At 48.9% G+C, this 27,769-nt stretch overlaps 1 protein-coding gene across 1 annotated transcript; it reads left to right on the plus strand.

The window, feature by feature from the left end:
• The first annotated feature begins 839 nt into the window (after positions 1-839).
• On the plus strand, positions 840-27,769 carry EPDR1 (ependymin related 1). The gene is made up of 3 exons (XM_025984032.2): positions 840-1,318; positions 25,072-25,280; positions 26,320-27,769. The coding sequence occupies exons 1-3, from the start codon at positions 1,059-1,061 to the stop codon at positions 26,517-26,519; spliced, it is 669 nt and encodes a 222-aa protein (XP_025839817.2). The 5' UTR covers positions 840-1,058; the 3' UTR covers positions 26,520-27,769.

The raw sequence follows: 27,769 nt of genomic DNA on the forward strand, positions 1-27,769 counted from the left end.
ATCTGTTCACGTCTTCATTCTTGAAACACAGATCAACTGTAAAGATACCATAAATTTGGAAAGCAAGTGTTTTTTTTTAAAACTTGCTTCTTGGGATCCCTGGGTGGTGCAGCGGTTTGGTGCCTGCCTTTGGCCCAGGGCGCAATCCTGGAGACCCGGGATCGAATCCCACATCAGGCTCCCGGTGCATGGAGCCTGCTTTTCCCTCCGCCTGTGTCTCTGCCTCTCTCTCTCTCTCTCTCTCTCTGTGACTATCATAAATTAAAAAAAAAATAAAAAAAATAAAAAAATTTAAAAGTTGCTTCTTTTTTTTTTTGATTCCATATGGTGCATCCTAATATTACGAAATATTCCATATGGTACATCCTAATATTACGAAACATAAACTGTAAACCCAATAAACTTTGTTCTTGATGCTAAACTCCCAGACTCACACGCGCCTGGAGTTGTGGTGTTGTCAGGTGATGGATGAGGGTGGAAGTGTCACTGCAAGTGTGGCCTCAGGGCTCCGTCCCTGGACAAAAGGGCTAATCCTCTGGTCCTCCGGGCTCTCTTGGAAGAGCAGGGGCTTGGACATGGCCATGGTGGATGACCAAGACCCTTTCCTTCTACTCTGGGGGAAGAAGGTGTCAGTGTCGGGAAGGGGGGCAGCTCTGCGGGGCCCAGCCAGCGGGAGCATTGCCTTCCCGACCTCTCCTGGTAGGTGGTGACCCGCCGCACACTTGGGTCAGTCCCTGTTCCTTCTCACCATCCTGCTCCGCACCCCGCCCCCCTTGAAGACGCGGTGCCCTTCAGGATGCTAGTGGCACCACTGCCACTGCATTTCCTGTTGGCAGCAGAGAGCAAGCGAAACCCAGGCGCAGCGGGCAGCGGCCCTGCAGCGGCAGCTCCCGCCGGTGGCCGCGCCCTCCCAGGCCCGGGCCGAGGCTCCCGCACTTCCCGCACCTCGCGCGCGCGGGGCCCAACCGCCTCGGCGACCGCGGCCGGCGGGGGGTCACCGCGGGTCACCGCACTCGGCCGCGGTCGCGGGGCCCGGGGGCGGCGGGCGCTGCGCGGCGATGGCGGGGCGCGCTCGGCTGGGCGCGGCCCGGGGGGCCCTGCGCGCCTGGCTGCTGGGCGGCCTCTGGGTGTGCGCGCTGGGCGGCCTCGGCGCCCCGGGGACCCCGCGGCCGTGCCGGGCGCCGCAGCAGTGGGAGGGCCGCCAGGTTGTGTTCCGGCAGAGCAGCGGCCGCAACAGCCGCGCCCTGCTGTCCTACGACGGCCTCAACCGGCGCGTGCGGGTGCTGGACGAGCGGAAGGCGCTGATCCCCTGCAGGAGGTGCGCGGGCCGCGGGGCGCCGAGGTCGGGGGGGGCCGAGGTCGCGGGGGGCCGAGGTCGCGGGGGGGGGCGAGCCCCAGGTCGCGGGGGGCCGAGGTCGTGGCGGGGGGGGCGGCGGGGCGGGCGGCCGAGGTCGCGGGGGGGGGGGCGAAGTCGCGGGGGTGGAGCCCTAGGTCGCGGGGGGGGCCCGAGGTCCGGGGGGCGAGGTCGCGGGGGGGCGAGGTCGCGGGGGTGGAGCCCTAGGTCGCGGGGGGGGCCCGAGGTCCCGGGGGCGAGGTCGCGGGGGTGGAGCCCTAGGTCGCGGGGGGGCCCGAGGTCCGGGGGGCGAGGTCGCGGGGGGCCGAGGTCGCGGGGGGGCGAGGTCACGGGGGGGAGCCCGAGGTCGCGGGGGGGCCCGAGGTCCGGGGGGCGAGGTCGCGGGGGGGCCCGAGGTCCGGGGGGCGAGGTCACGGGGGGGAGCGAGGTCGCGGGGGGGCCCGAGGTCCGGGGGTGGGGCCGAGGTGGCGGGGAGGGAGGCGGGGCCCGCGGGGTCGGGCCGGGGCGGGGCGGGGCGGGGCGGGGCGGGGGCGCTGGGGGCGGCAGGGCGGGGCGGCCGCGGGGTCGCACACCGGGTCCGCCCGCTCCGCCGGGTCCGCCCGCCCCGCCCGCCCGGGGCTGCGGCGAGGGCCCCGCTCCTGGAGCCCCGCAGCCTGGGCGCGCCCCCAGGGCCCCTCCGGCCAGGAGCCGTCGCGACCGAGGCACGCAGAACCGATATATTTTAAGAATTACAAGAATAGGACGGCACCGCAGGGGGGTGGGGAGCCACGGAGAATACCGCTCACAAACCCCTCACCCCGCTACAACCATTGAAATCGCGGTTTACTCCCTTAAAAGCTTCCAAGCAGGCTGCCCTACTGTGATCACAAAAGTTACCCTCTCTTCTGTACGCCCCTCTTAGGCCTGGGGAGCTCCGCCGGTGTTCACGACCGCTTGTCCCATGATTGACCTTTCCACAGCTGCTGTGACCAGGGGAGTCCTCTTTCCGAGGCCTGATTTCTATTTTGGGGTCACCACCTGTCAATTCCACTGGCTTTCCTGTGGAAATTCCTGCGTGTGCTCCTCTGGGGGTTATGCTGGCCTCTCTGTGTGGCATTTGGGCGATGAGGAGGTGCCCCGTGATGTCCAGGGTTTAAGGCTCTGAGCTGTAAGATCAGGGGCAGATCTCCTGGTCATGTCACCTAAAGCTTTTGTTGAAGTGTGAGGCGTCTTGAGGAAAGTGCTGGAGGGACAGAAGCTTTCAATGCAGTGTATTAGAGGATGGACGCTCATGCGTTTGGAAAGGTAAACCTCGAGTGCTGAGGAGCGGGAGCTGGAGCAGCCAAGTCATCGTGGGGGCCTGGGAGGATCTCCGGGGCCTCAAAGGACACAGTAACAATAGCAAACAACAACCCATGTTTGAGCACTTAGGATACCCTGGGCCTAGTGCTGAGGGCTTTCTGCATATTACAGGGAAGCCTCACAACAGTGTGACAGGGGACATTTTAGGATCTCTGTTAGAGACAGGGAATCTGAGGTCCGGGGAGATTCAGCACTTTTTTCCAGGCCACACAGCCCGGACGTGAGGAAGCCAGGTGGCATCTGACACCTGTGCTATTACCATGCTCTCATGCATTCATTCATCATGCATTTTTTTTCATGGCAGGCACTTTGTATAAATAGAGTGGGTCCTGGGCCTCAGGGAGGTAGGGGGTCTGTGGGTGGAGTCACAGGAAGGAGAATTCTCACCCGTGAGATGAAGGGTGTGCTGAGTGTGACGAGCACTTCAGATGGGCAGGTAACCCAGGCTTCCTGGAGGAGCTGGAGGTGAGACCCAAAGCCTTGCACCAGTGACCAGGGGAGGAAGCCAGCTGCGGGGGGGGGGGGGGGGGGGGGGCGGGTGCGGGGTGCGGGTCTGTTCCAGGACATCCTGGAGCAGACAGGGTACGGTGTATTCCAAGCACTGCAGACCAGCCACTGTTAGGGCTATAGCGCAGAAGACGTACGTGCAAAGGTTGGCATCTGCTGAAGGATTTCCCTGCAGTTGGAAGGTCATGATTGGGCTGTGGAGCGGGCAGTGGGTGCACGGTTGCGAATAAAGGAGAGCAAGAGGGGAAGGGAACACGTGATCTGGGACACTTGAGCAAGGTCTAGGGGAAGGGTGGGGAGTGGCCATGGTGATGGTGAGAAGCGGACCTGGAAGGGAAGTGTTGAAGAGGTTTATTGACAGTGGAGGTGAGAGGAGGGAAGAGTCAAGGGGAGGCCCTCATTTTTGGCTTCTGATGGCATGATAGAGATGGTGACACTGTTCACTGAGGTAGGGTTGGCTTTGTGCACTTCTTTTTTATGTATGTATGTATGTATTTATTTTTATATATTTATTTTTAAAGATTTTATTTATTTATTCATGAGAAACACAGAGAGAGAGGCAGAGACGCCGGCAGAGGGAGAAGCAGGCTCCCTGCAGGGAGCCCGATGTGGGACTCGATCCCAGGACCCTGGGATCACTTCCTGAGCCAAAGGCAGATGCTCAATCGCTGAGCCACCAAGGTGTCCCCCCCACTTATTTTTTAAAAAAGATTTTATTTATTTATTCATGAGAGACACAGACACAGAGAGGCAGAAACACAGGCCGAAGGAGAAGCAGGGTCCCTGTGGGGACCCTGGGATCACCCCCTGAGCCGGAGGCAGACACTCACCCACTGAGCCACCCGGGTGTCCTGGCTTCGTGCACTCCCGGTCGATGACACATTGCTAATGTTTACGTGCCGCGACGCGAAGGCTGGCGCAGTCGTGGCGTATTGAACAATCGTGCGGCACATGGGCTGGAATGGCCCAGAGCGCCCTGCCGAAGCAGAGGAGCGTAGCCAGGAGGAAGGTAAGGGTCGATCCCCCCAGAGGTCAGGTCTTCACAATGTAAGAGATCACCTGTTAGAGTTGGACAAATCTGGGTCTGAGCGCAGAATCCTAGTGTGGGCCTTTGGGAGAAGGGCTACAGCTTTCTGAGCCTCAGTTTCCCTGTTTACAAAACGAGTATATAATAGCATCTAATGTACTGGATTGTGGTGGGGACTGGCGGAGTCTGAGTGCGGACAGCACGGGGTGCGTGTCTGACACCGAGAACGTGCTCAGTACCCAGCTGCTGTGGCCACCGTGGCCACCACCATGGTCACCATCCTGGCGCATTTCCCATGGCCCTCGCTGCCAGCCTGTGGGCCCAGAAACGTGGTCCAGCAGGGCACTCGAGGGCCCTTCCCCCTGGAGCTGCCTGCGGGGCTGCAGGCTCAGCAGCGAGCACGCCTGTTTCAGTGAGCCCCGTGGCTGGCACGGAGGCCCGGATTCTCAGGTCCACAAGACTAGATCATTCTCTCCCTGTCGGCAGAACCACGTGGGGAGCCAAATTATAATCAGGAGGTTGTGAGCAAAGAGTTGGAGCAAAATCACTGACTCGAATGCTTGCTTGCTCGAGGCCAGGCTGCATGCTCAGTGCTGAGCTTTCCATCGTGAGTAAGACAGGCCAGCCCAGGGGAATGGGGCTGAGAGGCAGCGATGCGCTCATTTTCCCCAGACAGATGCCTTGTCACTGGTTCCGTGCTCCCCATCTGTGCTCCCCCAGCCCTGCTGGTCCAGACTCCCTCCACTCTGCCTGGAGGCGCGGTGAGTCCTGTTCCGGCTCTTAGCAACCCTTCTTCATCGAGGAGTCCACGATCAATTACTATGGTCTTTATATGTGTGCATTAGGTCTTTAGCAGGGTCACGGCCAAATTTTGCTGGCCTAGACGGTTTTTTTGTCCCCATGTGGTGATTTCTCATTTCTTTGTTCTGACCCATCAAGTGTTGATTTCACAGCTCAGATTTTCGAAGGCAGTTTTATTCCCCTCCTTCCCGGTTTCTTGGCAAGGTTCTGCCTCCAGTCCCATCTCTCTGGCCCTAAGTCAGAGGTAGAAAAGAATGTTTAGCGCATAAGTGCATTTTTTAAGCTCTTTAAATGTAGATTTGCTGGCACAGACTCAGAAGCTTTTTCAGGTATTAACGGTCTGGCCAAGAAACCAGATGTTATTTGAAGAAAATATGGATGGGTTGTCTCTTCATATTTATTAGTAAGTTGAGAAGTAAGTTTTAGAATTGGATCAACTTCTTAAGATTTTTATTTTGCATCCAGATTGTTATGGAAAATCCCACTGATAGTTACTGTGGAATGACTAGGACTTTCCAGGCTCTCTTTTCCCTGAGATGATGGAAAAGATTAAACAACTTTACAAGCTTCAGATAAGGCAGCCTTAGCAGAGAATGGGGAATATTAGTAATTGATACTATTTTGTTTTCTGGTTCCAACCATCTTTCCTGACTCTTTGACCAAACTCACAAGTATTACATTTGGAAGACCGAGGAAAAGCGAGAAGATTATTTTCATGTTTCCGCGAACATGTTGAACTTTGTGGGAGAGGCGATGCCGAATGAACTTGGTTAGGCCACCGGTAGGCTTACTGCTCCCACTTACAAAATGGTGGCTTGGGGGTTGGAATTAATGGCTCTAATGACCCAGAGTGAGCAGAGAGGCATCAGGAGAATATGCATGGGGACGGTAGGGATGATATCTTAGAAGACTGATCCCACATGAGTGGGGATCTTTGGGAGGTAGAAGGTAAAAAGAGAAAATAGGTCTTGAATGGCGTGGCAAGTGGATTCTCCTTCAAATTCTGATCAGTTCATGTCTGTCTCTGTTTTCCTTGGGCATTCTTTTTCTTGGAGAACAGAATATCATTTCTCTTCTGTATTTTTAGAGAAGGCCACCGGGTGTAGTGGAGAGAGCACGGACATCCACTGAGAGAGTCATGGGACGTCAGACATGGCTTCTAGTCCTGGCTTCGCCACGGCAAGATCCTCACTTCTCAGGATATCAGTTTTTCATCTTTGAATTTAATTTTACTGACCAACAGTGTTTACACTAACTAGCATTTAGGATAGGTCTTCTTCCTTAAAGATGAAATGATGCCAAGGAAGCACTAACTGTGCTTTTATTATATCAGACAGATTCCTGTTTCTTCTATGATGTAATGAAAGTAATATGGATTTCTGCATTTTTTTTTCTCAGTGTGTGTCTTCGTGTTGATAGAAATCAAAATGCTTTCTCTTCCTTCTTCTTTTCACCTACACTTGTGCTCATGGGGAGAGATAAGAGGGTCCCCCCTTACGTGCTTTGGCTGCAGGCTCAGAAGGCTCCCCACCGTGTGGCGGCCCTGAGTGTTCCAGGGCATGAACAGCACTGCTTACCCATGCTCTCCCAATGTGTCTGCTGTGGAAGATTAATTCCAAGGGCTGTTATCACACTAGGTAACTTCAACAATCGTTGTGTTTGAACAACAGGATAAGGCCGTTTTCCCCTCCAAACACAGCATTTTATTTTACTTTGAGACTATCTCATCCTTGCAGACAGTTAAGTACACGGCCACCCCCGCCCCCCCGACCAGATCATTTGAGAGAGTTGCCAACTTGATAGCCCCACAACCCCGGAGACGTCTGCGTGCATTTCCTGCAAACAGGGCTATGCTCCGGCGTGACTGCAGTGTGGCCATAAAAATTGGGAAATTAACAGGATTCATTTCTACCACCTGAAATGTGGGTCTCATTCAAGTTCTGCCACTTGTTCATTTATGTTCTTTAGAGCAAAAGGACCCAGTTTATATTCAAGCATTGCATTTTGGTGTCCGGTCTTTTCCAGAGGGTTTTTTTTTTTTTTTTTTTTTTTTCTGGCTGGAACATTCCCTCAGTCTTTCTTGCATTTTGATACTTTTGAAGATTACAAAGCACTTATTTAGTGGAATGCTCCTTGATTTGGGTTTGTTTCATGTCTCATTGCGATGAGCTTCTAGTTTTTCACCTGTGGTAGGAATACCACAGACATAGTCTGTTGTTCTTACTGCATTGTGATGTTCACGCGGATCCCCTGATGGAGGGATGGCAGGCTGCAAGTTTCTCCAGTGTGAGGTGACACTTTTTAACTTTGTAATCAGTAAGTATTTTGTAGGGAGGTTTTGTTTTTTGTTTTTTTTGTTTGTTTCTTTTTTCCTTAGAGAAAAAAAGAGGGAAAGAGAGAGAGGAGCAGCAGAGGGAGATGGGGAGAGAGAATCTTAAGCAGGTTCCACGCCCAGGGCGGAGCTGGACACAGGGCTTAATCTCATGACCCTGAGATCATGACCTGAGCCAATGTACAGAGTCAGATGCTCAACTGATGGAGCCACCCAGGCACCTCCGTAGGGAGATATTTTAAAACCACGTACACATCCCATTTCTCACGAAACTGAATTTATTCATTTATTTATATCAGCAAGGACTCAAGGATTCTCACTGGATTGCATTTGTTCTCATTGTTTTGATATTCACATTATCCCAGATCTGGCCAGTGGGAACCTCTTTATTTTGGCTTTATGTTCTTTAAAGATGTATCTCTTATTCTTTGAGCACTTCTTTGCTTTTTGCCTCAATAAAATGTCCCAAAATCATCTGTACTTTCTCTGCTAGAGTGTTGGAATGAGCCATTCTCAACTAGAAGCTCTGGTTCCTTTTACTGGAGAATATTTAGGAGCTAAGATCTCTGCTCTAGTTGTGCTCATAGCTAGTAGGTGGCGTTGCTCCCAGACCCTTTCAATGGACAAAGCAAGGGTATGACATAGGTTTGAAGACACATGGTCACTTACTCATAACATATACATACAAATTTATGTGTATGTACATTGCTAATCAATATATATATTTAAACCAGAACCTCCGATTCCATTCCTCTACCTCATGGTTCATTTTTGTAGTTCCCTTCTCAGAGAAAATTAGCTCTCGTTATTCAGTTGCAGCAGGTAACCAATTGTGCACTGCTCTGATGCCCCCTCCCTACATGAGTGGGCCCCCTCACCTGGACTTCGGCTCCACACCCTAGGCCAGGCCATGCAGATGCCTACCTTGCTTGGCCCTACCTAGGGATTTTAGATTACACTGTTGAACGAGAGGAAAGGGAAGATGAGCTTCTGTTTTTTTTTTTTTTTGTGTGTGTGTGTGTGTGTGTGTATTTGTCTTCTTTTGGATTTCTCAGGGTTATATCATTGTAAATCCTCAGACTGCATCTATGTGGCCGGGGGAGGTAAATTAGTATGAATTGCTCAACAAATCGACCCATCGATTGATTTTTAAAGATTTTATTTACTTATTTGAGAGAGAAAGAGACAGAGCATGCGCGGGGGCAGGGGAGGGCAGAGGCAGAGGGAGAAGCAGATTCCCTGTTGAGCAGGGAGCCCACTGGGGATGGGGTGGGGGGGAGTGGGGCTTGATCCCAGGATCCCAATTTCATGACCTGAGCAAAAGGTAGATGCTTAAGGGACTGAGCCACCCAAGTGCCCCTCCAGAAATTAAGTAAATCACAACCCTGTTTTGCGTGGATCGGGCTTCCATTTTAAGAAATAACGACTTTCAGAATTTCAGGCGAATGACTCTTTTTGCCTTGACTCCCTCTTGATCTCTCTGATGGCTAGAGCCAGCATTTTCTTTTATTATTAGCTCAGGAAGTCTGGCTGCTTGGGGCCTTTTGATCCTCAAAAATGAACATGCTGATTTGCAAAATTGAGTTTTTCTTCAAGAAAGAGATTTTCTTGGAAGCCTGTAAAGTTTGCTTTGAGTCTTAATTCGGTGGGTCTGTTGACCCTGGACTTCAGAGCGTTGATGCTGGGATGCTGAGGAGAAGCAGGCAGTGAGGAGCGTCAGTGCCAAGGAAGACAAGGCCACGGAGTATCAGGACTGCTGGGGTGTAAGACTAACTCATAACTAAAAGCCAGAGGTGGTCGCCAAACTGCTCTGAAAACATCTTTACTCCTCTCTGTCAACCTCGAGCTCTTTCTTCCTGATTCTGTCCTCGAAGATGGCGGTCAGGGGCAGGGTGCCCAAAGATCTGAAAATATTCCACCAATTAGTGGTTTGTTTTTCCTGGAATAAATGCGATAGTGTTATATTTCCCCAATTCCAGTAAAAATCTTCTATTTTCCCCTTCATAATTTCTTTTATTTTACCCATCTTCAAAGAAAAAAATTCCTCTCTTGATCCCACCAGCCGGAATGCCATTCTTCCCTTCTATTTAAAGCAAATCTCAAGCTCAGTCCAGTTTCTGACCCTCATGCTCCCTCGAACCCCCTCCAATCAAACGTTGAGCGTCACAGCTCTGCTGAGCGGACTCTGCTCACGTTCCTGACCCAGTGACCCTCTATCTCCTTGTTCTGTGGGGCTCGTTTCCCCCATCTTGGTGTCTTCATGGGGTCTTTGGGACACCACATTCTTCTGATGTCCGTCCTTCCACCTCATTTCCCTTCCTTCTCAGCACCCTTTGCCCTTCCTCCTCCTCCACCTCCTCCTCCTCATGCTGCTAATGGTAGAATGTGCCGGGGCTTGGCTTGCCACCCCTTTACTGTTCTGTCTACACCCCTGTCCTGGTGCCCTCAGCTCAGTCATGTCTCCAGATGGCATCTGTGCATGGAGGACTCTGCACTCCTATGTCCAAACGCTGAGTTGAGCTCTTCCTTTGGATCTCTGGTTGTCCTCTCAGACTCCGCTTACCCCAAACTAATGCCTCCCCTGCAAACCAACAAATATTATTCATCATGCAGGTTTCTGAGGTTCAGCTAATAGCAGCTCCAGTTGCTCAGGATCAGCTCTTAGAGTCATACTTGAGTTGTCCCACTTGCCACAAGTAGTCCCTAAGCGGATCCTGTCAACTCCAATTTTGATAGAGACTCAGAGTCCGACCACACGTTCACTGTCATCTTGGAGGCCCAACCCCTCATCATTCTTGCCAGGGCTTTTTGCATGAGCCTCCTAACGGGTCGTCCTCCTATCCCTGCTCACTTTCGTCTGTTGTCAACGTAGCAGCTTGAATGATTTGCTAGAAATACTGTGTCACGTCGCTCATCCGCTTAAAACCCTCCAGTGCCTTTCTGTCTGTCAGAGGGAGGGTCCTTACAAGGGCCTGGCCACCCTAGGATCCCTTAGGATCTGCTGCCCACCCCCTCCATATCCTGTCTCCGATCACGCAGAGGCCCCTCACTTCCAGCTCCCTCCAGCCTCCGGCTCAGCAAGCTTCCCCCATTGCTGGCACTTGGGTTTTTGTTTCCTGTGCACAGAACACTTTTCCCCTAAAAAGCTGCATGGCCTCCTCCCAAATTAGGCTGTCTCTCCTCCCAACATTCTCATACATCCCACCTCACCACCTTACGTCAACATACTTACCACTATCTGACGTACTATTTAGTGCTTTTTAAACCCGGTCCCTCATCTCCTCTGCTTTCCTTTGCCCAAAGCAAGACTCCACCATTAGGAATTTTTATCTGGTTGTTGCTGTTACCTCTAGCAACACGAATTAGATTTATTTTTTGAATAACTGAATGAGGGAATGAGTAATAATGGTGACATCTTATTCATTGTAGAAGGATCCCAAAATACAGGTGTGCAAAGAGAAAGAAGGTAAAAATTATCCATAATTGCTCAACCATATTGGTTACTCTTAATGTCTTCTGAATAGCCGAGATTATTTTTTTGAAAGACTTATTTATTTGAGAGAAAGAGGTGGGGAGGGGCTGAGGGGCAGGGAGAGGGACAAGCAGACTCCCTGCTGAGTGCAGAGCCTGATGCAGGGCTTGATCCCACAACCCTGAGATTACGACCTGAGCTGAAACCAAGAGTCAGGCATTCAACCTCTGCACCACCCAGGCGCCCCATCCTAGGTGGTCCTGAGATCCCCAGCACGCATACTGAAGCTCACACTGGTTCACGTTGGGCTTTTTTCCCCCCTTAACACTACACTCTGCAAGCTCATCCACACTGACTAGCCCACTTCTATCATCTTCAAAGTCAAAGCCATATTCAGAGGGCTTCTCCTCATTCATGTCTCAGCTCATTGTCTCCTCAGAGGGACCTCCTGCGACTCCCCACCAGCCACTCCCAACACACCTCAGTCTGTTTTCCTTAGGACATGATCCCTGGGTGGCATTGTCTGGTCGGTTAATTTTTCTGGTGTTGATTGTCTGTCTCTCCTCCTTGAGGGAAGGAACGTTATCAGTTTGTTTTATCACCAAAACCCCAGCACCTAGAAGAGCTTGGTACATAATATGACTCAGTAAATGTGTGTCGAGTGAATAAATTCCATTTTCATGGCTTTTGGACTACTAGCATTGTCCCTGTTCATGGTGGAAAATCTGAATGACACAGAAAAGCAACTTAGGGTCAGGATCTCTCATCATCCTGCTGTATGGGACTAAGAATCCTGAAGTATGCGCTTCTGGATTTCTTTTTCCCGTACTAGTGTATGTAATTTAATTTATTTTTTTTTAAAAGATTTTATTTATTTACTTATTCATGAGAGACACAAAGGGGGAGGCAGAGACATAGGCAGAGGGAGAAGCAGGCTCCCTACGGGGACTCGATGGGGGATGCGGGACTCGATCCTGGGACCCCAGGATCACGACCTGAGCCAAAGGCAGACCTCAATCACTGAACTACCCAGGTGCCCCCTGTGTATGTAATTTTAAAATTAAAATGGAAAACTGCTCTGCATTTTTTTTTTTTCTTAACAAAATATTGTGCACTTTTCTCAGGCTACTAAGTAGCCATTAGCAAAGCCATTTCTAGGGACTGTGTGGTAATCTAGCCAATGGGTAGAACCTAGCTTCTGTGAGCGGTGCCTTGTTCTGGGATAGTCCAGTTTCTTTCTCCTCTATTTCCCACGAGTCTAGACTCCTACACACATCACCTTGGATTTGTGCGCAATTAGATGTGTACCACTTTTTAAATATATTTTGTATACATGCCTAGATAAGAAAGTGATAGAAAAGGGATTTGCACATTCTTAAGGTGTGACACCTTTGCCCTTTGGGAAGGTTTCTCCAACTGACAGACATTTCAGCCTGCAGACTGTGATTGTTCCTGCTGCCCACGTCATGGCGATATGGAGTCTGATTATTTTGGGTGATTTCTTTTTTTTTTTTAATTTATTTTTGGTGATTTCTAATATGATAAAGAAAACGGAAAGGCAAAATGACACGTCTCCAGTGATGTCACACCCCCTTGTGATTCTCACTCTGTTGTCACTATCTTTAATTCTCCACAGGGGGAAAAAAAAATACTCCACAGGGAAGGCCCCTATGGGCTGTTGGTTTAGCAAAGATACTCCATCATGTTCAGTGAATATTTTTGGACACTTGAGGGGATGAGCACTGGGTGTTATTCTGTATGTTGGTAAATTGAACACCAATAAAAATTAATTTATTAAAAAAAAAGAATTTCTTCTAATGATGGATATTAAACTTCAGCAACCTAGTGATTTATACTAATGGATTGCTTTATGTTAAACCACTTTGCACTCTTAAAATAAATTCTAATTTATTATGATATCTTTTGATAGTCTGGTTTGGCTCACTGACATTTTATTTTTAAGATTTGTTTTTAATCAATAGCTGCAGTGGAGCTTATCCTTTAGTTTTTATTTTTCTGCTTTCTATATTTTAAAGTAGAAAAAGTCTTGTGAAAAAAAAAAAGTCTTGTGAAATTATAAAAGAATTGGCAAGCTTCCTCCAGCCTTGAGGTTGGAAGAAAATTAATTCCTGAAGCTATTTGGACCTAACTCCTTTTGAAGAAGGAACATTGTAAGAATTTTTTTTTCCCTCTGGTTATCGATCAACTTAACTTTCTGCTTCATTCTGTGTTAGTTTTGATTATATTTTCCTAGAAAAGCTCCCATTTCATCAAGATTATATTATCATCATCATCAGTTTGTATGTGATCTTCTCTGAACTCTGAAACTCCTTCACTACATACATCCTTTTTTTTCTTCTCAATTTTCTTTTTCTGCATGATTATGTTTTTAACAATCAACTCGTGGATTTAAGGTATGGCTTTATGGTTTATTAAGTATTTATATTCTACACCATGTATCTGCTTTGTCAAGAACAATTGCTGACATCACATGGCACTGCCTACCTAAATTTTGAAAAGTTTTTGGGCAGGCTTGTAGTGGAGCCCCCCTAAGAAGGCATACCACGACCTCCAGAAATGGATCCCCAGGTTCCTTTCATCCCCACGCTACTCCCCCTGCTCTTCCCTCATCAAACAGTATCTTCAATGTTTCTCTGGATCCTCAGTCCCAATTTTAGAGAATATCTTCCAATATGGGCATTGCAAATTTCCCAAGTACCAATGGTTTCCTTGAGAAGCAGTGCCTGTGTGAAGAATCAGACCCCCAGCAGGGTGCCTCCATGGCCCTCAGATCCTCCCAAGAATGGAGAACTCATGGACAGATGGCACCTAAACAGAAGGCAGCTGCCCCTGGATGAAAAGGCTGTGATGCTCCTTCATGGAAGGCTGCTTTTCTTGTGCTAAAGTTAGATCGACTGGGAAAGTTCCAGAGTGTGAGTTGTGCCAATGAGTGGGAGCTGTCAGCCTGCCCTAAAAGGCGCACCAAAGTAACCCCTCGGAGCTCCCCCAATGTCTTAGTCTTTTGAGTCTGTTGTAACAAATACCAGAGACTGGGTAGCTGATAAGCAACAGAAGTTCACTGTTCAGTTCTGGAAGCTGGAAGTCTGACATCAGGGTGCCAGCATGGTTGTGCAAGGGCCCTCTTCTGGTCATAGACTTCTCATTGTGTCTTCACATGGGGGAAGGGGCCAGCTAGCTGTCTGGGGCCTCTTGTATCAGGGCACGAATCCGATTCGTGAAGGCTCCACCCTCATGACCTAATCACCTCCCAAAGACCTCACTTGTAACGCCATCACCTTGGGCGTTAAGTTTTCAACATATGAATTTGATAGGGTTGGGGGAGGGACACTGACCCTCAGATCGTAGCACCCGGAGAAACATCTCAGAAATCACCAAGGAAGATGCTGTCAGATGGGAAGATGGTGGCCCAGGGCCAAGGGGCACATCAGTTCTTGGGCTGACATAGCATTATCATATTATCACATCCTGAGCGATAGCTTAGGAGGAATGTATGAGGCACCACGAACCACCAGACTAGTTGGTGTGGCATCCAGCTTCAGCCATGATGAATGCAAGGCCTTCTGAGGTTGCTTGAAAATACTTGTAGGGAGGACTGTGGTGAGCCGGATCATCTGCACTGATTCCAGAGCCTCTGAAGCACCACCCCCTGCCCTGTGCCCCCCACCCCACATACTCACCAAGTCCCTTACTGAGGTACGTCTTCTATTCTCTAGAACTATAAGTCTTCCTTCCCAGAATGTGTCATCAAGAAGCTGATGATCCATGATGTCAAGTTGGGAAAGGCAGACATGCCTCTGAGGAAGACGCCCAGGGGCCACCATGGAGCTATCTGAGTTGATTGAAGTCAAGAGGGAGCTGTACCTCCTTAGGAATCCCAGGGACCACTCTTGGCAGAGGGCCCTGGGAGAAGCGAGGAGGCAGTGGCAGCAAATGTAGGGAAAGCACAAGAGGATGGAGCTCTTATTCCAGAAGGAACAGGGCAGTGGAGAATTTTACCAGCTTGCCTTCTGGGGAGCAGAGGGGCTGGGAAGAGAATTTGTTTCAGATTTAATATGTACCTAATACCTAAATGTCATGTCAAGTGCTGTGTTCTGATGTGGTTTATGTGTTTCCTCTGGTTGTGGGAACCCTCTCTCGCTCTGAATCGAATGCTCTCCCTGTCCCCTTTGTCGCACACTCTATTTTGGACAGTGCCCCCTGCCCCCCACCAGCTCCAGGTATTGGGTGGCTTGCCCTTGGGACCCCTCTCCTCCCGAGAGCCTCCCTCATGATGTGTCACTTATCCTAAGGAGTAAGGGGATGAAGCTTGGGAATCCACTTTTCTGTCACCGCAACATGACTTCTTCTGCAAAGGACAAGTATTCATTTAGGTCCCACTTGGTAGGTTGAAAAGAATTTCAAGTGTTCGGATGGTTCTAGTGCTCCTTCTTTCACCGCGCTGAGCCTCCATGAGGTCAACTTCTTCAGTTGTTAAACACAGAGGGATTTTTTATTGTGTGAGCGTTTGTAACCAACTTCTAAGTAGTGTTGCCGCAAAAAGAAACATAAATTATTTTACTCCTTTCATTATTCACTGCAGGAGCTTTAATGCTGATTTGCTTACCTATCTGAATATTTTGATTAATCTTTCAGCCAGCTGGAACAATCGATTTTCTTCAGAGAGGATACTGTGCAGCAGGAAACTTCCAGAGATTGTGAATGCCGGAGAACATCCACCCGTTGCTGTTTTGCATAAAGCTAATTTTGAGGTGTACACAAGTCACTGGGTAATACTAGTGTTTGGTGCTCATGGCACTTAGAGCTCTAGAAGAGAAGTCTGAGACCAAACTAATTTCGGGTTAGTTTTAATAAATGTCTTTCTGCCCTAGTTTTTGCAGGTTGCTTCTGCATCCTGGAACATTATTAACATCTCCAGGTTACATCTGGCTTTGCAGAGATGCCATCGGCTGTTTCTGGAGGCTTGATGCCCTGTCTTCTCTCTTTGTTCCTTGTTTTTTTTTTTTAATTTTTTTTAAAAATTTATTTATGATAGTCACAGAGAGAAAGAGAGGCAGAGACATAGGCAGAGGGAGAAGCAGGCTCCATGCACCGGGAGCCCGATGTGGGATTCGATCCTGGGTCTCCAGGATCGCGCCCTGGGCCAAAGGCAGGCGCCAAACCGCTGCGCCACCCAGGGATCCCTCTTTGTTCCTTGTTGAATATCTCTCTGCTTACATGTCTGGGTTCTCTTACCTCTGCTCCCCCAGATTTCTTATCTTCCCGTTAGCCCTTTTGTCACTTTCTACTTTTGTTTCCCTCCTCAGGTTCTGGAATCATACCTTTTAATTCACCTCTTCTGTTTTGGGTTAGTTGGCTTGTTTCCAAGACCCACAGCATCCTGTACCACCTCCACTGCATTTTCTATTTTGAGGACCATATTTTTCACGAGAGAGCTTTCTCTGTGGTCACCCATTATTCTTTGTTTCTTAAATTCAGTATGATGCCGAATCCCAGTGAAAGTAAAAAATAAGATTTACCTTGTACAGTCATTAACGGTTAGCTGCAAGGGTGTCTGTGTTTATATTTACACACGGTGGCAACTGATGTTTCTCCTGAGAAGTGCAGTATTGGCCGTGTGAACCTGACTCCCCTTGTACCTTCCAACCTCCTTTTTTTTTTTTTTTAAGATTTTATTTATTTACTCATTAGAGACACAGAGAGAGGCAGAGACACAGGCAGAGGGAGAAGCAGGCTCCATGCAGGGAGCCCGATGCGGGACTCGATCCCAGGACTCCAGGATCACACCCTAAGCTGAAGGCAGATGCTCAACCACTGAGCCACCCAGGCATCCCAACCTTCCAACCTCCTTAATAACCACTGTGTACCATGGCAACGCGGGTATCCTGGCACTAATGAGGCTCTTCCTTCTAATGGTGAGAAAGAGACAGCCTGAACTATTGCTCATGAGACATTTGTTTTATTATCTTCCATCAGATGAAAGAGTATATGGCTACACGTTGCCAGTAGTCATCCTGAAACATTTTTGGAAAAAAAGAAATCTCTTCAGTTTCTTGACCAGCCTTTTCTTCTTTTGAACTCTAATCCAAGTGGTTGGAGGCTCATCACCTTACAGCTCCTTAAATTGCACACATAATTATTCTTCGATTTCACTTTTCCTAGGGCTGCATTCTCAAGCAGCTTAATTTCCCTTTTGTTATATGTGGTTGGTATCAGCCTACACAATGAGTTTGTGTCTGACCCAACAATTTTGAAATAGTGTTCTCCTTTTATGTCTCATAATTACTGTAGGGTGTAACTCAATCTTGGTATACGCCAGAATGGCAAGTGGCTGCCGCTCAATTCTTCCTGCTAAGAGTCAGAGGGCTGGCATGCATTACTAATCTATTATATTGCATATTAGACAAATCCAAAGGTTGTCCAGTTTCTCCCATAAAAGCCAAAGGCCTTTTGTAATCACAATATAATATTTGCCCACTCCCTTTTCTGCAATTTAAGATATCTTGGATGGCCTAGCAGTTATCTTACCCCTGTGGAAGGAGGGGAAGGACAACAGTGTTAGTGACTTAGAACGAGTCTGGTAGGAGATCAGACCTTGAGTCCATTATTTGCTACTTAGTTATGCTCCGAGCCTCATATTTTCACATCTGTTAAGAAAAAAAAAAAAAAAAAAAAGCTAATACAGTGTCAGCCAACTGAATTTGCCAGTCTGTTACCTCTGCCTTAGACTGTTTTTTTTTTTTCTTTTTTCTTTTTTCTTTTTTCTTTTTTCCTCCCCTTGACTACTCTGATTCAAGACAGAAAAACAGTTGCCTCTTGGCTATCCAGGCAGTAGCTGTTCAAGTTTCTCTGCGCCTAGCCAGGCTCCCTTGTGGGTTCAGGCATTAGCCAAATCCGTGGGCCCTGCTCACTCTGGAACAAAAGGCTCTCAGAGAGCCGTTTAAAAGCATTTGATAGATCATAAGTATAGAGCAGTGGATTTCACTTATTTTATCTAGGGTGCTTTCAACTGTACGTGTCAGGAAATCTGACTAACAGAGGCTTAAAACTATAAGGCTGTGTGTAGTTTGCTTCCAAATTCTGGTGATGCATGTTCCTAGGTCTGTCTCAACAATATCTCCAAGGCTCCTGGTTCTCCATCCATCTACTCTGCCATTCTCAGAGAAAGTTGGCTCACGGTTGCAAGACGGCATGCTGACGTGTTGCTCCATGGCTCCAAGGTGGCTATCCTCTTCCCACCCTTACGTCCAAAGACAGTAAATGAAGGAACGTAGAGCAGGACAGGGACTCTGCCTTTTGGAGAGAAGAGAAATCTCTGGCGGGAAGTGGGGGGTGTCTCTTCCTCCAATAGACTTCCTTTTAGATCTCCAAGGCCAGAACCAACTATACCCCTAGCTCCAAGGGACACTGAGGAAGTGAGTAGATGAGAATACTTTCTCAGCCACTGTATTGAGAGGCAGGCCAGAGACAAAGGGTGAGATGCTCCGGGTCTGCTAAAGAAGGGTCCACCGTAGCACTCAGACTGTTCTCTCCTTCATCCTCAATCTGCCTGGATGCACTAGCCCTTCTTCATCACACAGCCGAGCACGTCTTATGTGCACAGGTGAAACCAGCAGCTTCCTTGTCAAATGTTAACTGGTGATGGTAAACGTAAGCACTGGCAGGCTTCCTACAAAGCCACAATCCCTGCATTTGTATAACAATTATGTGTCTGCTGTGTCAAATCATCTTCGTAATAATGCTTTGAGCTTCAAAATTTTGGTCTCTCTTTACATATGAGAAATAGGAGATTAAAGTTATGGTCACACAGCTCACCAGTCGTAGACTGGGAACCTCGATTTCTTGACCTGAGCTTTTTTACAGTGCTGTTGATGCTGCCTGTAAGCTTTATCCTAAAGTAGGAAAACTAGACCGAAAGATTTTCTCCTGCCTTACTATAGTTGGGTAAACGTTTAGTACCTTTCTAAAGAAAGGAAATGAATGAAGCTCTACATCCAGTTAAAAATTCTTTTGTTTCTGGGGCACCTGGGTGGCTCAGTCAGTTAGGCATCTGACTCTTGATTTTGATTCAGGTCATGATCTCAGGGTCATGGGATTGAGCCCCGTGTTGGGCTCTGCACTCAGCGTGGAGTCGGCTTGAGATTCTCTCTCTCCCTCTTCCTTCACCCCTCCCTTCCTCCTCTCTCTGAAAAATAATATCCTAGTGTTCCCTTTGGGCAACAGTAGTATCTTGTAAAATATAAAAGAAGAATTTCCTTTGATCCAACAATTCCAGTTTATAAACTTTTCATAGCGTTGTAAACACAGAAAGGCAATAGGGTTTATCTTCAATTTATATTCGGCTTTGTTAATATTAACAAATTGTGAAAATAATCTAAGTAGCCACCGAAGCAAAACGTGGTGTGTGTATGCATGTATGTGTGTATCTTTACACACACAAGGTGTATATATGATGTATGTATATATATGATATATGATGTGCATATATATCTCATATCTCAAACACTAACAGGGCCATGTCAAAGCCACAAATACCAGCAGTATGGAGTTCCCACTGATGGAACATGGGACAATCTGTGCATTAAATGGCGTAATGACTTTAATTGTCATATACCGAATATATAAAAATTCTTGAGCTGAGGGTGATGACTGATAGATAAGTAGATGGATGTCATTTGTTATACCACTGGTACTATTATCCCAATCTCCAGTGAAATAATTGATTCAGGAAATGGTTTTACCCAGAACCATTAGGTGACAGTTACTAACAGGCTCTTCCCAGCATCACTAAGTATTCCTGACCAATTGTCTGCTAACTGTAAAGGAAACGCCTTCATGATGGAGACATGTGGAGGAACCACATAACCGGGTGATCAAAGTTAGTAGCGTTAATAGTGCAACGGGACATCGTCTGTCTTCTGCTGTGATGCACCATGCCTTTATGAATTTCTTTCCAAAAGTCTTTAATCAAATCATGTCAAGCCTTTAGAATTCAGATCTAGTTTGGAGGAATGACAGGAGCTAGAAGAACAAATTTAAATGAGGAAACTGACAAAACTCTAGAATGGGGAATTTGTGCAGACCTGGAGTCTTCGGGGGAGTCAAGGCCATGATAAAAATGAAAAACGATAGGAGTAGTGTTCCAGATTTTTAAAACAGAAGAGACGTAACAACCCACTGTAATGTTTGAAATATGATTGGATTCTGGTTATAAAAGAACTTTAAAATATATATTTGGGGGAACAATTGAATATGGACCAAATATTAGCTGGCATTAGGGAGTGAATTTTAATTTCCTAGGTGTGATAATGGTAGTGGCAGGGGGAGGCAGAAAGTCCGTTGTTTTTAGTAAATATAGAATATAGATAAAGCAAACATAGCAAAATGTCACAATTATTGAATCTAAGTGGTAGATACAGAGGTGATCATTCCAACTCTTCTGCATTTTAAAAACATTTCATTGTAAATTAGGAAAAACTGATTTATAAATCTGTATTTTTTGACCTGGAAGGAAATCACAGACAAATTGTTGAATTTAAATTTTTTTTTAATTATTTATTTTTGATAGTCATACAGAGAGAGAGAGAGAGAGAGAGGCAGAGACACAGGCAGAGGGAGAAGCAGGCTCCACGCACCGGGAGCCCGACGTGGGATTCGATCCCGGGTCTCCAGGATCGCGCCCTGGGCCAAAGGCAGGCGCCAAACCGCTGCGCCACCCAGGGATCCCCAAATTGTTGAATTTAAAACATAGGTTAGGGCATCTGGTTGGCTTAGTTGGTTAAGTGTCTGCCTTCATCTCAGGTCATGATCCCAGGCTCCTGGAATTGAGCCCTGAGTTGGGAAGCCCTGCTCAGCAGGGAGTCTGCTTCTCCCTCTGCCTCTGGCCTTTCCCCATGCCTATGTTTTGTCTCTCCCTCAAATAAACAAACAAAATCTTAAAAAAGTAAAACATAGGGTAAAAAACATCATATTTACTCATTTTTATGAATGTGTCCAGTACGCATAATGACAAATCAGTAGGGTATTTGCACAACATGTTCTCAGCAGCATTATCCATAATAGCCAGAAAGTAGAAACAACCCAGGGTCTCTACACAGATGAACGGATAAGCAGAATGTGGTCTATACATTCAGTGGAATATTAGCCTTACAAAGGCAGGGAATTCTGACGTGTGCTGCAGCACGGAAGAACCTGGAGGACGTCATGCTGAGTGAGATAAGCTGGTCACGAAAGGGCAACTACTGGGACACCTGGGCAGCTCAGTGGTTGGGCGCCTGCCTTTGGCTCAGGGCATGATCCCAGGGTCCCGGGATCGAGTCCTGCCTTGGGCTCCCTGCACGGAGCCTGCTTCTCCCTCTGCCTGTGTCTCTGCCTCTCTCTCTCTGTCTCTCATGAATAAATAAATACAATCTTAAAAAAACAAAAAACAAAAAACCCCAAGAGGACAACTACTCTATGATTCCACTTAGATGAGGTACCTGGAGCGGTCAAGTTCATAGGGATAGAAAGTAGAATGCTGCGTGCCAGGAGCTGGCGGTGGGGGAGAAATGAGGAGTCAGTTAATGGGCCTAGAGTTTCAGTTTTGCAAAATGAAAAGAATTCTGGAGATTGGTTGCACAATAATACAAATGCACTTAGCACTTTTGAACTATATATTTAAACATGGTTAAGATGATAAAGCTTGCGTTATGTGTACTTTACCACAGTTGAAAGAAATTTAAACAAAAAGATCAATCTGTGTTTAGACACAGATGCACAGAGCTGTTATTTCTATATGTTTGAGTTTCTGGGCAATTTTTACTTCATTTTCCATTTCTGTACTGTTTGGATTTTTTTTTTTTTTTTTACTTTGAACATGAATTGATTTTACATAGCCCAGAAGATATAAAACTTCTGCAGGTTTTCAGTGTTTTGGTAGAGCCCGAATTTTAAGGAAATTGGATTTTCGGGAAACCACGGACATGGTCAGGGCAGCCTGAGAATTTTGTCAAAAGCAACCGGGACCCTTGGTCCCACAGGGAGGGGGCAAGAGGGCCGGATGGGGCAAGGCTTCTGCAGGCAGCACGGCGGGAAGCTCAGCCTGCTGACCCGCTTGGGGCGGGGGGTTCGCAGGCTCCTGCTGACCGCGGCCTGCCCCGCTGCGTTGCCCTCCAGGCCGGGCCCAGCACCTCACCTTGCACCCCGGGGTGTGATTAGTGGCTCCGGTCCTCCCAGCTTCCTCGGCTGCAGCGCCAGGCCTTGATCTTGCTGCCGGATCGGGTTTCTGTTGGAGGCATCGCGGCCCTTCCTGCCGCATCGCAGGCAGATGATTCATTTCGACCCTGGCTGAGCTCTGCGCTTCCACCTCGGGGCTCCGTCGGGCTCCAGCCTGTGTCCCCTTGGCCATGGAGGACCTTCGTCCTCGCTGTGACTGACGCTCGCAGCCAGGCCCGGGGTATATGCAGCTGCAGCAGCGGCCCGAAAGCTGCTTTTCCGAAACTTCGAGTCGAGCCCTCCGTCCTCGCCTTCAGATCCATTCGGGAGTTTGAGGAAAGCAAACAACCGTCCGGTCGTCTTTGGTTTCCCACCAGGTTACTGTTTTCTCTTGCACCCGAGGCCCTGTCACCATAAGCCCAGTTTCAGGTTATGGCCTCGTGTTCAAGAGTGAAATATCGTGAAAACGGGCAAGTACAGCGAAGGCTGCAGCGAACACCTGCGCTCCGGCCACCCAGCAGGAGTAAAGGGGGACGTTGGTGAGGACGCTTGCAAGGCCAGCATCCTCGTCTTGATGAGACTGTCCCTCTGGGTGCGGGCAGAGGCGGCCTCAGGGCAGCAGCCAGGTGGCCCTCCCTGTGCCCCGCTGGTGGCCGCCCCCCCCCCCCCCCCGCCACGGATCGCTGGGCCCGCGTGTCTCTGCCAGGACAGCTGTGCTGGCAGCTGGCCTCCGGGCCCGGGCGGGGCGGCGGCGGCCTCGGCTGTGTTAGAGACCAGTCCTGGTGATGATGAGTCACGCAAAAAGTTCCAGGCGGGACAGGAAACTTCATTACAAGGAAGGCAACCTCGTGGCTCTGCAGGGGGATCTGCGGACACCGGGCCTCGGAAAGGAAGCGCATCCCGCAAATGCCCGCTGTTGGCCTCCCAGCACGTTCTTCCTCGTGCTCAGGTCGCATGTTGCAAACAGCCTCCCACAGCCTGTGGTTTGCACAGGACATGTCCAGACCCGTGAGGAGACTGCCTCGAGGTCCCCGCGTGGCAACTCCACATGCTCGTGGGACTGAATCAATCTGATTGTGTCACCCTGGGTCGCATGCCCACCTCGGGTCCAGTAAGGCCTGCGAGGGTGGCCCGCTCCTGGATGGCCAGGATGGCTGCCCAGCTCCCACTGCTGTGACCCGTGGATTCGGGGGGCTGAGGGCTGTTCTCGGGAAGGAAGCCCCCCTGCCCCATGGTGCATATCTCCTGCGGTTGGAGAAGCACACCACTGGAGGTTCTGCAAGAATGACGAATGCCCGTCTAGGCCAGACACTTGGGACTTGGGAGGCTGCAGGCGGCCGGTGCTGATGGTGAGGAGAGTCGAGAAGAGAGCCACCCTGAGGGCACACAGTGCAGATGTTTTGTGGGACCTGCTGTCACCGAAAGGATCGGGGAACAGGATTAATGTACAGAGTCCCGTATTGATGGATGAATGGACAGTCCTCTGAAGTCGATAGTAGTGTGTCTGTACTCCTATGTGATGTGCCAGGGACTGCACTGGGCAAGGGCCGCGGGGACAGGCCAACCCCGGCTCCTGCAGAGGGCTCACAGTAGAAGAGGTGGCTCCACTCTCCTGTGAGCACTATCGCAGCAAACGAACTCTTCCTTTTCCTCCTGCAATTGCTCCCACTTCTAAAAGGAGAGAGTTTTACCCTCATAAGCCATTTTTATTTCCTAGAATGAAGCAGGATAGATATATCTAAAGGTATAAAATGAGGTCATGTTTATGTTTTCACACTGGCTTGTAACCCTAGTGGTGGTGCTATTATGACCATGTAGGCAGTGATCATTTATAAGTTTTTCTTTTCTTTTTTTTAAAAAAGATGTTATTTATTTATTCATGAGAGACACAGAGAGAGAGAGAGAGAGAGGCAGAGACACAGGCAGAGGGAGAAGCAGGCTTCCCGTGGGGAGCCTGATGCAGGACTCCGTCCCCAGACCCCAGGATCACACCCTGAGCCCAAAGCAGATGCTCAGCCACTGAGCCACTCAGGTGTCCCTGAAGGTTTGTCTGAAGAAAAGTCTTTTTAAGCTTCAACCTGGAATGGCAGACATTTGCCCTGGAGGCAAGTGGAGGATGTGGGGTGCAGTGAGTCTCACCTGCTGGCTATCTTAGTTTGCTCAGGAAAAGCACCCTCCCACCCCAGGTGTTGGGAATTTCACTGTGTGAGGTCAGGGTCGCAGCTTCACTCTGCTGGGCCAGCCGCAGTGACCTGAGGTTTGGACTGACAGTCAAACACACAGAAGTCCAACTTGTTCACCCAAGATTGCTTAGCTTTGAGATCCACACAGGACTGGGGACAACTCAGTGTTCAGCATCATGGGGGGAGGGTGTCTGCAGACTCCCCGCCCAGCCTGGGAATACCTTTGGCTTGCTCCACACATGGGATGTACTCAGGAGACATGAGGCCAAGAGCATGTGGACAAACTACATGGGAAACCAGTCGCTCTGGGGTCCCCTCACTTTTGTTTGCTCATCTCAGCCTCCTCCAGTTAATGGGAGGGGGGCCCTCATTCTCATATAGCTGTGGGGCTCAGGTGTGTGGTCTGACCTCAGCAGTTTCTTGATGTGCTCCATTCAGTGTACCCCAATGATTCGTGATTTAGTGCTGCAAGGAGAGCTCAACCAAGCCAAGGGGCAAATCCTCCTAGGTCCCTGTGGCTAAAAGGTCACACACCAGCCATTGACCCAGGGCCGTGTCTTCCTCATGTTTGTAGCCAAAGCACAGGATCTGGCATATAGTAGGTACTCAGTTATTCAATATTCAATTTTGAACTCTGAATTTTTAATTATTTCGTGTTTAGGTCGTCAATGTGTCTAGTGCTCATAAATAAGTAAATGATTGCCTAGCAAGCAAAACTATTTTTTCCAGCTTGTTCCATTCTAAGAGTAATTTATATCGAAGGCCTTTGGGCTGTATGCTGATAAAAGACATGATGATTGTAACTTGAAGTCCTGATCCACTCTCTTTATATCTGTCTTTCAGATTATTTGAATATATTTTGCTCTATAAGGATGGAGTGATGTTTCAGATTGAACAAGCCACCAAGCAGTGCTCCAAGATCACCCTGACGGACCCCTGGGACCCTCTAGACATTCCTCAGAATTCCACGTTTGAGGACCAGTACTCCATAGGGGGGCCCCAGGAGCAGATCACGGTCCAAGAATGGTCCGACAGAAAGTCAGCTAGATCATGTAAGGCTTCATAAAATAGCCAAGTGCTACATCTCAGGAAGCATGATGGGAAAAGAGTTTAAGTCCATCAAGGAAGGTAGTTAGGGCAATGCATAAGCTTAATTAGATTGTTTGGCATCCCCTGCACCTACTTGGAAGTCCCCATGTGTACTCGGCTAGTTGTTTAGCTCCAGGATCTAAGCATCATATTTGAATGTGGGAAATAGTGCAAACCCGTGTAAAAACTGTTCCCCCAAAGTTAGCATAGAATCATCATATGACCTAGCAGTTCTGCGTACAGGTATATATCCAAGAGAATTTAGAGCAAGGATTCAAAAAGATATTTGTGCACCCATGTTCATAACAGCACTAATCATAACAGCTAGATGCTAGAAACAGCCCAAGCGTTCATCGGCTGGTAAATGAATACCCGCAATGTGGTGTAAACAAACAACGGAATATTATTCAGCCACGGATAATATAGGATGAACCTTGAGGATGTTATGCTGAGTGAAATAAGCCAGTCACTAAAGGACAAATACTCTGTAATTCCACTTATCTGAGGTCCCTAGCGTAGTCCCGTTCATAGAGACAGAAAGTGGATGGGGGCTGGGGGGGGGGGCAGGCAGGGGAATGGGGAGTTCGTGTCAGAGGGCACAGAATTTCCACTGAGGAAGATGACCAAGTTCTGGAGACGGATGGTGGCGATGGTTTCAGAACAACATGAACGTACTTAATGCTGCCGAACCTTACTTTATTTTTTATTTTTAAAGATTTTATTTATTTATTCATGAGAGACACACAGAGAGAGGCAGAAACACAGGCAGAGGGAGAAACAGGCTCCATGCAGGGAGCCCGAAGTGGGCCTCGATCCTGGCATTCCGGGATCGCGCCCTGGGCCGAAGGCAGACGCTCAACCACTGAGCCACCCAGGTACCCCTGAAACATACTTTAAAATAGTGAAAAGGGTGAATTTTATGTATATTTTACCCCCAGGATAAAAGTACAGGTATTTTGCCCACCTTCTATGTTAAAAAGTCAACTTCCCTTCCTCTTGCAGACGAAACCTGGATTGGCATTTACACGGTCAAGGATTGTTACCCCGTCCAGGAAACCTTCACCAGAAATTACAGTGTGCTGCTCTCCACGCGGTTCTTCGACATCCAGCTGGGCATTAAAGACCCCTCCGTGTTCACCCCGCCCAGCACCTGCCAGACGGCCCAGCCGGAGCCGATGAGCGAGAACTGCTCCTGGCAGTAGGCCCGGGGGCGCCCCCACGGGGTTCGGGGCTTTCGAGAAGTGACCACCTTGGCTCAAGGATCGTGATGGGAGGAAGATAAACCGTGATCCGGGGTTCTTTGTATGTATGATCCTGACTACTCAAGCGATGTTGACGAAGGGGATGGACAGCGGTGGGAATGCGCCTGGAAGAGACGGCTGACCCGGGGATGCGCTGTCTGTGCTGGCAGGTGGATCTGGGAGCGGGGGCACACGTGAGCTGGGGGGGCAGGGGGGAGGGTTTCATTACCCGCGTTGCTGAGAATTGCTGCATTGCTGCCACGTAGTGATAATAAAATGCAGGACGATTTTGGTCCCGTTTTATGATAAATTTTTGAGTTCTCTGCAGACAGTGGCCTCTTTCTTGCCTGCATCAGGGTGGCGGCCGCTCCCCCTGCCCTGCTTCCTGCTCCCTTGACCCCTGACCAAGCGATCCCTTAAAAACCCCTTCCAGACTTAAGAGCTTTGTGGCATGACCCGATTGATAAAAATCTGGGGAGGAGATGAAAGGCTCTAACACAAAGTGATTACACAAGAGGGTTTGAAAATCCTCACGTGTGTATCTGGGTAAGCGTGGGCCACGTGTGCTTCCTTTTGTCTACGCAAGAGTATTGATGGATGTGCCGAATCCTCCTCTATTTGTCAGGAGACCTGGAAAGACAGCTAGTGTTCTAAAAACAGCGTTGACCTGGGGGGCAGGGGACTGATGTCTTCAGAATCCGGGCCTGCAATGCCTTTGTACTTGAACTCCTCCCAGTAACTACATGCACTCTGCTTGCCCTCGTGGGGTTCCTCGCGGGGGCCCTGTTTCCGCAGCCTCTTTGCACCACTTCTGCTCATCCTTCCCGGGTCAGCTCACGCTTGACCTTCAGAGAGCTGCTGCCGGCCGGGTTGGGTGCGCCCTGTAGCTTCTCGCCTGCTTCCTGGGCAGCATCGCCCACCAGCCTGGCTGTGAGCTCCTTGATACGGGTCACCACGTTCTGTCTACTTTTTCTCTGCCCAGCACCAAGTAAGTGCCTGGCACACGGTCAGTGCCCTAAGCATGTGTAGAGTGGAGAATGCCAGCCTGTCTGGTCACTGGATTCCTCATCTGTTCAAGGGTTGGGTTCGCTGACCTCTTGGGAATAAAATGTATTATTTTGGGTTCTTCTCCTACTGTGTTTCATCTGGCTATGACGCTGAAAACAATCTGTATTACTCCCAGTTTATTTCAATAAACAAGTTTAATTGCA

Source organism: Vulpes vulpes, chromosome 5, assembly GCF_048418805.1.
Source record: "Vulpes vulpes isolate BD-2025 chromosome 5, VulVul3, whole genome shotgun sequence".
Taxonomy (NCBI): Eukaryota; Metazoa; Chordata; class Mammalia; order Carnivora; family Canidae; genus Vulpes; species Vulpes vulpes.

Bases quoted from the DNA above. Each gene is read 5' to 3' on its own strand.
- EPDR1 (XM_025984032.2), top strand. From the start codon at position 1,059: ATGGCGGGGCGCGCTCGGCTGGGCGCGGCCCGGGGGGCCCTGCGCGCC. The intron at 1,319-25,071 runs GTGCGCGGGCCG...TCTGTCTTTCAG, and splicing joins GCGCTGATCCCCTGCAGGAG to ATTATTTGAATATATTTTGC. The intron at 25,281-26,319 runs GTAAGGCTTCAT...TTCCTCTTGCAG, and splicing joins CAGAAAGTCAGCTAGATCAT to ACGAAACCTGGATTGGCATT.